Consider the following 13072-nt stretch of genomic DNA (forward strand, 5'->3'; position numbering starts at 1 on the left):
GGGGATACTGGGACAATGGGACATTGGGGACACTGGGGACACTGGGGGGATTGGGGACACTGGGGACATGGGGACACTGGGGGGACTGGGGACACTGGGGACATGGGGACACTGGGGACACTGGGGACACTGGGGGGATTGGGGACACTGGGGACACTGGGGGACACTGGGGACACTGGGGACACTGGGGATACTGGGGACACTGGGGACATTGGGGACACTGGGGACACTGGGGACACTGGGGGACACTGGGGACACTGGGGACATTGGGGGGATTGGGGACATTGGGGACACTGGGGACACTGGGGACACTGGGGACACTGGGGACACTGGGGGACACTGGGGACACTGGGGACACTGGGGACATTGAGGGGACATTGGGGACACCGGGGTATTGGGGATACTGGGGACACTGGGGGGATTGGGGACATTGGGGTCACACTGGGGACATTGGGGGGATTGGGGACACTGGGGACATTGATGAACATTTGGGGACACATTAGGGGGAAATTGGGGACATTGACGACAGCAAGGACACAGCAAGGGGACACTGGGGACATTTGGGGACACATTGGGGGGACATTGGGGACATTGAGGACAGCAGGGACACAGCAAGGGGACATTGGGGGGACAGTGAGGACATCAAGGACATTGGGGACATTTGGGGACATTGGGGACATTGGGGACATTTAAAACATTAAGGGGACATTGAGAACACAGCAAGGGGACACTGGGGACATTGAGGGGACATTTGGGGACATTTAAAACATTGGGGACATTTGGGGACATTGAGGGGATTGGGGACATTTGGGGACATTGGGGACATTTGGGGACATAGGGGACATTTGGGGACACAGAAGCTCTGGGGACACCCAGCAGGATTTGGGGTGAAATCACCAAATTTTGGGGGAAAATTAAAAAAAAAAAAAAAACAAATTTGGGGAGAACTGATGGGACCTGGGGCTGATTTTTGGGGCTCCCAGAGGGATTTTGGGGTGAGAAAAGCAGATTTGGGGATTCCTGGAGGAATTTTGGGATGGAATTCTGTGATTTTTGGGATTCCTAGAAGGATTTTGGGGTGAATCCGGCAGATTTTGGGAATTCTTGAAGGATTTCGGGGTGGAATTCTGTGATTTTGGGATTCGTAGAAGGATTTTGGGGATCTTTGAAGGATTTTGGGGTGAAACTCTGGGGTTTTGGGATTCCTAGAGGAATTTTGGGGTGAAAGAAGCGGATTTTGGGATTTTGGTTTTTTGGGATTTGGGGATTTTGGGATTTTGGGATTTGGGGATTTTGGGATTTGGGGATTTTGGGATTTGGGGATTTGGGGATTTGGGGATTTTGGGATTTTGGGATTTTGGGATTTTGGGATTTGGGGATTTTGGGATTTTGGTTTTTTGGGATTTGGGGATTTTGGTTTTTTGGGATTTGGGGATTTTGGGATGCTCCAGAGGGACCCAACCCCTCCCCCCTTACCGGGTCACCCTTGGTCCGGGGCCGCTGGGCAGAGACAAGAGACAGTGAGGGGACAGAGGGGACACTGGGGACACTGGGGACACTGGGGACACTGGGGACACTGGGGACACTGGGGACAATGGGGACATTGGGGACACTGGGGACACTGGGGGACATTGGGGACACTGGGGACATTGGGGACACTGGGGGACATTGGGGACACTGGGGACATTGGGGACACTGGGGACACTGGGGACATTGGGGGACATTGGTGACATTGGGGACACTGGGGACATTGGGGGACATTGGTGACATTGGGGACATTGGGGACATTGGTGACACTGGGGACATTGGGGACACTGGGGACATTGGGGACACTGGGGACATTGGGGACATTGGGGACATTGGGGACACTGGGGACAATGGGGACATTGGTTACACTGGGGACATTGTTGACATTGGGGACATTGGGGACACTGGGGACATTGGTGACACTGGGGACATTGGGGACATTGGGGACACTGGGGACATTGGTGACACTGGGGACATTGGGGACATTGGGGACATTGGTGACATTGGTGACACTAGGGACATTGGTGACACTGGGGACATTGGGGACACTGGGGACATTGGGGACATTGGGGACATTGGTGACACTGGGGACAATGGGGACATTGGGGACATTGGGGACACTGGGGACATTGGGGACATTGGGGACATTGGGGGACATTGGTGACACTGGGGACATTGGGGACATTTGGGGACATTGGGGGACATTGTTGACATTGGGGACATTGGTGACACTGGGGACATTGGTGACACTGGGGACACTGGGGACATTGGGGACATTGGGGACACTGGGGGACATTGGGGACATTGGGGACATTGGGGGACATTGGTGACATTGGTGACACTGGGGACATTGGGGACACTGGGGACATTGGGGACATTGGGGGACATTGGGGACACTGGGGACACTGGGGACATTTGGGGACACTGGGGGACATTGGTGACACTGGGGACACTGGGGACATTGGGGACACTGGGGACATTGGGGACATTGGGGGACATTGGTGACATTGGGGACATTGGGGACACTGGGGGACATTGGTGACATTGGTGACATTGGGGACATTGGTGACACTGGGGACATTGGGGACACTGGGGGACATTGGTGACATTGGGGACATTGGGGACACTGGGGGACATTGGTGACATTGGTGACATTGGGGACATTGGGGACACTGGGGACATTGGGGACACTGGGGGACATTGGTGACACTGGTGACATTGGGGACATTGGGGACACTGGGGGACATTGGTGACATTGGTGACATTGGTGACATTGGGGACATTGGTGACATTGGGGACATTGGGGACACTGGGGGACATTGGTGACACTGGTGACATTGGGGACATTGGGGACACTGGGGACAGTCAGGACAGTGGGGATTTTGAGGACATTGGTGACATTGGTGACATTGGGGACATTGGGGACACTGGGGACATTGGGGACACTGGGGGACATTGGTGACACTGGTGACATTGGGGACATTGGGGACACTGGGGACAGTCAGGACAGTGGGGATTTTGAGGACATTGGGGACATTGGTGACATTGGGGACATTGGGGACACTGGTGACATTGGTGACACTGGGGACACTGGGGACATTGGGGACACTGGGGACATTGGTGACACTGGGGACACTTGGGGGGTTTGGGGACACCGGGGGGGACACGGTGACGTCACCTTGGCGGCGCAGACGATGTTGATGCTCTTGTTCTTCCCCGGGAAGAAGTTGATGACCTGCGAGACCAGTATGGACCAGTTTAAACCAGTATGGACCAGTATAAATCAGCATAAACCAGTACAAACCAGTATAAACCAGTATGAACCAGTATGAACCAGTATAAACCAGTATGAACCAGTATGAACCAGTATGAACCAGTATAAACCAGTATAAACCAGGATGAACCAGTATGAACCAGTATGAACCAGTGTGAAGAAATATAAACCAGTATGGACCAATACAGACCAGTATAAACCAGTATAAACCAATATAAACCAGTATGAACCAGTGTGGAGCAGTGACCTCCCAGTCTCTCCCAGTCCATCCCAGTCCATCCCAGTGCTCCCAGTTCCAACAAGACAACCCAACACTTCCCCACACCCTCTGTCCCAGTCCATCCCAGTCCATCCCAGTCCATCCCAGTCCATCCCAGTCCATCCCAGTATACCCAGTATACCCAGTACTGACCCTGTTAACCTTGACCAGCACGCAGGGCTGTCCCGTGCCGTATCCGTAGTCTCCGTGCGCCCCCAGCCCCGCGCAGAGCTGCCTGTCCCAGTCTATCCCAGTCCCTCCCAGTCCATCCCAGTCCATCCCAGTCCATCCCAGTCCATCCCAGTCCATCCCAGTCCATCCCAGTATACCCAGCATACCCAGTACTGACCCTGTTAACCTTGACCAGCACGCAGGGCTGTCCCGTGCCGTATCCGTAGTCTCCGTGCGCCCCCAGCCCCGCGCAGAGCTGCCTGTCCCAGTCCATCCCAGTCCATCCCAGTCCATCCCAGTCCCTCCCAGTCCATCCCAGTATACCCAGTATACCCAGTACTGACCCTGTTAACCTTGACCAGCACGCAGGGCTGTCCCGTGCCGTATCCGTAGTCTCCGTGCGCCCCCAGCCCCGCGCAGGGCTGCCTGTCCCAGTCCATCCCAGTCCATCCCAGTCCATCCCAGTCCATCCCAGTATACCCAGTACTGACCCTGTTAACCTTGACCAGCACGCAGGGCTGTCCCGTGCCGTATCCGTAGTCTCCGTGCGCCCCCAGCCCCGCGCAGAGCTGCCTGTCCCAGTCCATCCCAGTCCATCCCAGTCTATCCCAGTCTATCCCAGTATACCCAGTACTGACCCTATTGACTTTCACCAGCACGCAGGGCTGTCCTGTGCCGTATCCGTAGTCTCCGTGCGGCCCCAGCCCCGCGCAGGGCTGCCTGTCCCAGTCCATCCCAGTCCATCCCAGTCCATCCCAGTCCATCCCAGTCCATCCCAGTATATCCCAGTCCCCCCAGTACTGACCCTGTTAACCTTGACCAGCACGCAGGGCTGTCCCGTGCCGTATCCGTAGTCTCCGTGCGGCCCCAGCCCCGCGCAGGGCTGCCTGTGCCAGTCTATCCCAGTCCATCCCAGTCCATCCCAGTCCATCCCAGTCCATCCCAGTCCATCCCAGTCCATCCCAGTCCATCCCAGTATACCCAGTACTGACCCTGTTAACCTTGACCAGCACGCAGGGCTGTCCCGTGCCGTATCCGTAGTCTCCGTGCGCCCCCAGCCCCGCGCAGGGCCCCAGCAGGGAGTGCCCCCAGTCCATCCCAGTCCATCCCAGTCCATCCCAGTCCATCCCAGTCCATCCCAGTCCATCCCAGTATATCCCAGTCCCCCCAGTACTGACCCTGTTAACCTTGACCAGCACGCAGGGCTGTCCCGTGCCGTATCCGTAGTCTCCGTGCGGCCCCAGCCCCGCGCAGGGCTGCCTGTGCCAGTCTATCCCAGTCCATCCCAGTCCATGCCAGTCCATCCCAGTCCATCCCAGTATACCCAGTACTGACCCTATTGACTTTCACCAGCACGCAGGGCTGTCCCGTGCCGTATCCGTAGTCTCCGTGCGCCCCCAGCCCCGCGCAGGGCCCCAGCAGGGAGCGGTTGAAGCGACAGGCGCGTTTGGGGTAGTTGGGGACGCTGTCGTCCGGCTGTTCGTTGTAGCGCCCGGCCGCACAGGCGGCGTTGCGAGCGGCCTGCACGCTGTCGTTGTAGGCTGGGGGAGGGGCAGGGAGGGACAGTGGGGACTGGGAGCAGCGCTGGGCCAAACTGGGAGGGGGTTGGGATGTGCTGGTAGGGGGTAGGGTTGTCCCAGTATGGGTGGGGTCATCCCAATATGGGGTAGGGTCATCCCGGTACGGGGTAGGGTCATCCCAGTATGGTTAGGGTCATCCCAGTATGGATTAGGGTCATCCCAGTATGGGGTAGGGTCATCCCAGTATAGGTTAGGGTCATCCCAGTATGGGTAGGGTTGTTCCAGTATGGCTAGGGTCATCCCAGTATGGGTAGGGTCATCCCAGTATAGGTTAGGGTCATCCCAGTATGGTTAGGGTCATCCCAGTATAGGTTAGGGTCATCCCAGTATAGGTTAGGGTCATCCCAGTATGGATTAGGGTCATCCCAGTATGGGGTAGGGTCATCCCAGTATGGGGTAGGGTTGTTCCAGTATGGGTAGGGTTGTCCCAGTATGGGTAGGGTCATCCCGGTACGGGGTAGGGTCATCCCAGTATGGTTAGGGTCATCCCAGTATGGATTAGGGTCATCCCAGTATGGGGTAGAGTCATCCCAGTATGGGTAGGGTTGTTCCAGTATGGGTAGGGTTGTTCCAGTATGGATTAGGGTCATCCCAGTATAGGTTAGGGTCATCCCAGTATGGTTAGGGTCATCCCAGTATAGGTTAGGGTCATCCCAGTATAGGTTAGGGTCATCCCAGTATAGGTTAGGGTCATCCCAGTATGGATTAGGGTCATCCCAGTATGGGGTAGGGTTGTCCCAGTATGGGTAGGGTTGTTCCAGTATGGGTAGGGTTGTTCCAGTATGCATTAGGGTCATCCCAGTATGAGGTAGGGTCATCCCAGTATGGATTAGGGTCATCCCAGTATGGGGTAGGGTCATCCCAGTATGGATTAGGGTCATCCCAGTATGGGGTAGGGTCATCCCAGTATGGGGTAGGGTCATCCCAGTATGGGTAGGGTCATCCCAGTATAGGGTAGCGTCATCCCAGTATGGGTAGGGTTGTTCCAGTATGGATTAGGGTCATCCCAGTATGGGTTAATTCCATCCCAGTATGGGTTAATTCCATCCCAGTATAGGTTAGGGTCATCCCAGTATGGGTTAATTCCATCCCAGTATGGGTTAATTCCATCCCAGTATAGGTTAGGGTCATCCCAGTATGGGTAGGGTCATTCCAGTATGGGTAGGGTTGTTCCAGTATGGGGTAGGGTTGTCCCAGTATTGGTAAAGTCATCCCAGTATGGGATAGGGTCATCCCAGTATGGATTAGGGTCATCCCAGTATGGGTTAATTCCATCCCAGTATGGGTAGGGTTATTCCAGTGTGTGTTAAGGTCATCCCAGTATGAGTAAAGTCATCCCAGTATGAGGTAGGGTCGTCCCAGTATGGGTAGAGTTGTTCCAGTATGGGTTAAGGTCATCCCAGTATAGGTTAGGATCATCCCAGTATGGGTTTGTTGGGTCCCAGTATGGATAAAGTCATCCCAGTATGGGGTAGGGTCATCCCAGTCCCTCCCAGTCCATCCCAGTCCCTCCCAGTTCATCCCAGTCCCTCCCAGTCCACCCCAATTCCCCCCCAGTCCCTCCCAGTCCCTCCCAGTCCCTCCCAGTCCACCCCAATTGCCCCCCAGTCCCCCCCAGTCCCTCCCAGTCCCCCCCAGTCCCTCCCAGTCCCTCCCAGTCCATCCCAGTCCCTCCCAGTCCATCCCAGTCCCTCCCAGTTCATCCCAGTCCCTCCCAGTCCCTCCCAGTCCCTCCCAGTCCCTCCCAGTCCATCCCAGTCCCTCCCAGTCCCCCCCAGTCCCCCCCAGTCCCTCCCAGTCCCCCCCAGTGCACTCACGCTCCAGGAACTGGTGCAGGGCTCTCACGTACTGGTGCCAGGTCTGGCTCTGGCTCACGTTGAAGGTGACATCGAGACCCTCAGTGCAGGGACGGATCATCAGCCCTGGGGACAGCGGGGACAACATTGGGGACACTGGGGACACTGGGGACAGCGGGGACAACACTGGGGACACTGGGGACACTGGGGACACTGGGGGGACTGGGGACACTGGGGACAGCGGGGACAACATTGGGGACACTGGCGACACTGGGGACACTGGGGACACTGGGGACAGCGGGGACAACACTGGGGACACTGGGGGGACTGGGGGGACTGGGGGGACTGGGGGACACTGGGGACACTGGGGACACTGGGGGGACTGGGGGACACTGGGGACACTGGGGACACTGGGGACACTGGGGACACTGGGGGGACTGGGGACACTGGGGACACTGGGGGGACACTGGGGACACTGGGGACACTGGGGACACTGGGGACACTGGGGACACTGGGGGACACTGGGGGACAATGGGGACATTGGGGACACTGGGGACACTGGGGACACTGGGGGACACTGGGGACACTGGGGGACAATGGGGACATTGGGGACACTGGGGGGACTGAGGACATTGGGGTCACAGTGAGGTGACACGGGGGGTGACACAAAGGTCACGAGGGGTGACATGAGGGGTCACAGGAGGACACAGGGGGGAGGGGGAGGGGGAAACACATGGGGGGGGTCCCAAATCCCCCCAATCCCTTCACCCCCACCCCAAATCCCCCTAAACCCTTCACCCCCCACCCCAAATCCCCCCTCAAATCCCCCCCAAATCCCCTCACACCAAAACCCCCCAAATCCTTCCCCATCTTCACCCCAAATCTTTCACCCCCACCCCAAATCCCCCCAAACCCTTCACCCCCCACTCCAAATCCCCCCCCCCAAAACCCCCCAAATCCTTCCCCATCCCCACCTCAAATCTTTCACCCCCACCCCAAAATCCTCCCAAATCCTTCCCCATCCCCACCCCAAATCCCCCCAAACCCTTCACCCCCACCCCAAATCCGGGGGTCTCACTGGGGGCTCCCAAATCCCCCCCAAATCCTTCCCCATCCCCACCTCAAATCTTTCACCCCCAACCCCAAATCCCCCCAAACCCTTCACCCCCAACCCCAAATCCCCCCAAATCTTTCCCCCCAACCCCAAATCCCCCCAAACCCTTCACCCCCCACCCCAAATCCCCCCAAACCCCCCCGGGGGTCTCACCGGGGGTCAGCAGCCGGTCCTGGTACTTGGGCACGTGGGGGTCGACGCTCTGCAGCATCACCCACATGGTGAGGGCGAAGAGCCCGGCCAGGAACCCGTAAAACACCAGGTAGAACAGCAGGATCAGCCCTGGGGGGGATTTTGGGGGGGTCAGGAACCCCAAAAATGAAATCCCCGTGGGAAAAAACCCCCTGGGGTCGGAAATCCCAAAAATCCCACCAGAAATGGGTGAAAAATCCCACCCGAAATGGGTGAAAAATCCTAAAATTCCCACCCGAAATGGGTGAAAAATCCCACCCGAAATGGGTGAAAAATCCTAAAATTCCCACCCGAAATGGGTGAAAAATCCTAAAAATTCCCACCCGAAATGGGTGAAAAATCCTAAAATTCCCACCCGAAATGGGTGAAAAATCCCAAAAAATTCACCCGAAATGGGTGAAAAATGCCAAAATTCGCACCTGAAATGGGTGAAAAATCTCCAAATTTGGTGTAAATTCAGAGTAAAACACCAGGTAGAACAGCAGGATCAGCCCTGGGGGGGATTTTGGGGGGGTCAGGAACCCCAAAAATGAAATCCCCGTGGGGAAAAACCCCCTGGGTCGGAAATCCCAAAATTCCCACCAGAAATGGGTGAAAAATCCCCAAAAATTCACCCGAAATGGGTGAAAAATCCTAAAAAAATTCCCACCCGAAATGGGTGAAAAATCCTAAAAATTCCCACCCGAAATGGGTGAAAAATCCTAAAAATTCCCACCCGAAATGGGTGAAAAATCCCAAAATTCCCACCCGAAATGGGTGAAAAATCCTAAAAATTCCCACCCGAAATGGGTGAAAAATCCTAAAAATTCCCACCCGAAATGGGTGAAAAATCCCAAAATTCCCACCCGAAATGGGTGAAAAATCCTAAAATTCCCACCCGAAATGGGTGAAAAATCCCAAAAAATTCATCCGAAATGGGTGAAAGATCCCCAAAAATTCCCACCCGAAATGGGTGAAAAATCCTAAAAATTCCCACCCGAAATGGGTGAAAAATCCTAAAAATTCCCACCCGAAATGGGTGAAAAATGCCAAAAAAATCCACCGAAAATGGGTGAAAAATCCCCAAAATTCCACCCAAAATTGGTGAAAAATCCCCAAAATTTATGGAAAACCCCAAAAATCGGGGAAAAATCCCAAAAATTCACTTTGGAAGAGCAGGATCGGCTCTGCCGGGGGGAATTTGGGGGCTCGGGACCCCAAAAATGTCCCAAAATCGCCCCAACGACATCAAATACCCCAAAAATATCCGAAATAGCCCCAAACAATCCCCCAAAACTGCCCCAAATATCCAAAAATCGCCCCAAAATCCCCGAAAATCTTCCCCGGGCGCCTCAAAATTCCTAAAATTTCCCCCAAAAACTGCCCCGAATCCATCAATTTCTCATTTATTTACCCCCTAAACCTCAAATATCCCCAAAATTGCCCCAATCCTATTCAAAGCCCCCCAAAAACTGCCCTGAGACCCCCAAATTCTCACGATTTTTCCTCATTAATATAAAATATCCCCCAAAATATCCCCCAAAACCCCCAAAATTCTCATTATTTTACCCCATAAACCTCAAATTTCCCCGAAATTGCCCCAAATACCCCCCAAAATTGCCCCAATCCCATCCAAATACCCCCCAAAATTGCCCCGAACTTCTCAAATTCTCATTAATTCATCCCATAAATGTCAAATAACCCCAAAACTGCCCCAAATACCCCCCAAAAAACCCCAAAATTGCCCCAAATACCCCCCAAAATCTGCCCTGAACCCTCAAACTCTCAATAATTTACCCCAGAAAGGTCAAATATCCCCAAAATTGACCCAAATATCCCCAAAATTGACCCAAGACCCCCCAAAACTGCCCCAAATACCCCCAAGGACCCCCCAAAAATCAGCCCCGACCCCCCCCCCCCCAAATTTGCACTCGGAGCCCCCAAATCGCCCCAAACTCACCCCAAAATCCCGAAAAATCCCCCTAAAATCCCCCCCCAATCACCGCAGGACCCCCCCAAAACATCCTCGGACCCCTCCCCCAACCCCAGAGCCCCCCCCAAAACCCCCCGAGCCCCCCCAAAACCGCCCGGAGCCCCCCCGAGCCCCCCCCAAATCCCCCCCCCAGACGTTTAAATCCCCATCTGAGCCATCTGTCCCTGCGGGGGGGGGAGGGGTTTGGGGGGGGAATTTGGGGGTTCCCCGGCAGCCCCTCCCCAATTTAGGGGTGTCCCCGTTCATGGGGGGGGTTGGGGGGGTCCATCTGGTCAGACCCCCCCCGATTTTGTGGGGGGGGGTCCCCGTGGTTCCCATCCCCCACCCCCCGACCGTGACCTACTTTTGGAGCCGGAGCGCGACAGATGGGGGGGGGGGGCACAAAGCCACCCCCGCCCCCCCCCCCCAATTTGTCCTCTTGAACCCCCCAAATTCCCCTCCCCCACCGCCGCCTCTTGGGGGGGAATGAAGGAAAAATTGGGGGTTCACCCCTTCCCCTTAAAAAAAAAATGAGTGGGGGGGTCTTTAAGCAGCGCCCCCCCCCAAATTAAACTCATTGGGGGGTCCCGCGTTAATTCCGCTTCCCCCACCCCAAAAATGCGGCTGGAAAAGGGGGGGAACCCCAAATTCCCATTCAATTGGGGGGGGGGGTCCCCCAAAAATCACGCTCTTATTGGTGGGGGGGTGTCAGGTGTTGGGGAGGGGTCTTTGAGCGCCTCCCCCACCCCTAATTAAAAGCGGAAAAGGGGGAGCCCCCCCCAAATCACCCCCATATTTTGGGGGGTCAATGCATCCAATCCCACCTCACCCCGATTTTTTGGGGGGTCCTGATGCCCCCCCACCCCATCTCACCCACTTTCCGTGGGGTCTCCTGGGTGAATCCCTAAACCCCCTCCCCAAATTAACGGGTCCCCCAAATTCCCTCCATCCCATTTAAAGGAGAGAGGAGGCAAAACTCCCAGAGCTGCTTCACCCCTTAAACCCCCACCCCAAAAACTGAGGGGGGGGGGGGGTGACCCCATCGCCCCCCACCCCCCAAAAAACCCCGAGCTCACCCCAGCTGGAGCCGGTCCTGCCCAGGAACTGGCGGGTGCGGGGGTCCCACAGGAACGCTCGCCACTCGGCCACCACTTGCCCGCAGCTCCTCTTCTCCTTGTCCCGCGCCATCACGGGGGGTCTCGGCGTCCCCTCCCCCTCCCCGCTGTCCCCCCGCCCCCCACACCGCTGTCACTCGGTGTCCCCCCCCCTCCCCCGCCGCGCTCGCTGCCGCCGCTCCGGCTCCGCCCGCGCCGGGACTCGAACCCGCGACTCCCCCGCGCCGCCCGCGCCGCCGCCCTTTATGGGCTCGGGGCCACGCCCACCTGCTCAGGCCACGCCCACATATCCACAGCCCACGCCCGTGTCCACACAGGCCACGCCCACATCATCTCCTCTTAGCTCCGCCCTCTTCTGTTTCCCTGGAAACACAACGCGTCGAAGCCACGCCCCCTTTTATGTTAATGAGGGTGTTTTAATCCCCTCATTACATAAGGGGCGTGGCTTGTGGAGGGGTTTTGGATCTTATTTGCATAAGGGGCGGGGTAAAGCCATTTATAGCTCCTCATTAGCATAAAGGGGAGGGGTTTGGGGATTGGTAAAGTTTAATGAGAATAAGAGCTGGTTAAAGAGTCATTAATTAGCACAAGGGGCGGGGCTTAATTAGTTAAAGGCTGTACCTCTTAAGAGCCCCACGCTGAAAACACGCCCCTTTTATGCTAATGAGGGGTGCTAGAGCCTTAATAGCCACGCCCTTTACGGCAATTAACTTTTAATTAATTATGCCCCATCCTTTATGCTAATAACGATAAGTTTTAATTAATTAAGCCCCGCCCCTTATGCTAATACAGACATACAAACCCCCAGGAGGCTCCTCCCCTTATGCTAATAACAACAGATTTTAATTAATTACACCCCGTCCCTTGTGCTAATAATTATAATTTTCATTAATTATGCTATTACCCCACATTGAAGCTTAATTTTTTATGCTAATTTAAACTGTTACAGCACTAAGCCACGCCCTTTATGCTAATTAATCAATCTTCAGTCCACTCCTCTGCTAAATAAATCTTTCTGAGCCCAAAACCACGCCCCTTATGCTAATGAGGGGTTTAAATATAGCCTGGCTCCGCCCTCAGCACGCGACCCCGCCCCCTTTTGCCATATAAGGGAGTTCAATGCTTGTATGCTAATGAGGGGGCGTGGCCTCCCGGCGGTTCCCACGCCTCCCATTGAAGATTTGGGGATGGGGGTGGGGGGGGCTCTTAAAGGGACCGCGCTCAAATGGGGGGCGGGGGATACTGGGGGGGACTGGGGGGGAACTGGGAGCACTGGGAGGGGACTGGGAGCACTGGGAGTGGGACTGGGAGCACTGGGGGGTTACTGGGAGCACTGGGAATGGGACTGGGAGCGCTGGGAGTGGGACTGGGGGCACTGGGAATGGGAACTGGGAGCACTGGGAATGGGACTGGGAGCACTGGGGGGTTACTGGGAGCACTGGGGGGTTACTGGGAGCACTGGGAATGGGACTGGGAGCACTGGGAATGGGACTGGGGGCACTGGGAGTGGGACTGGGGGCACTGGGAATGGGAACTGGGAGCACTGGGAGGGAACTGGGAGCACTGGGAGTGGGACTGGGGGCACTGGGAATG

The 13072-nt window shown here is 56.0% G+C and overlaps 1 protein-coding gene across 1 annotated transcript; it reads right to left on the minus strand.

Annotated features, from left to right (window-relative positions):
* Positions 1–1476: 1476 nt before the first annotated feature.
* Positions 1477–11612, minus strand: ATP1B2 (ATPase Na+/K+ transporting subunit beta 2; the record flags this gene model as incomplete). Its single annotated transcript, XM_079332784.1, has 6 exons — positions 11441–11612; positions 8375–8503; positions 7129–7233; positions 5067–5272; positions 3206–3262; positions 1477–1500 (listed from the first exon to the last, which is right to left on the minus strand). Coding segments are annotated over exons 1-6 (633 nt in total), but the record flags the coding sequence as incomplete, so codon positions are not given.
* Positions 11613–13072: the final 1460 nt, after the last annotated feature.

This window comes from Erithacus rubecula (genome assembly GCF_903797595.1).
Source record: "Erithacus rubecula genome assembly, contig: scaffold_524_arrow_ctg1, whole genome shotgun sequence".
Lineage (NCBI taxonomy): Eukaryota > Metazoa > Chordata > Aves > Passeriformes > Muscicapidae > Erithacus > Erithacus rubecula.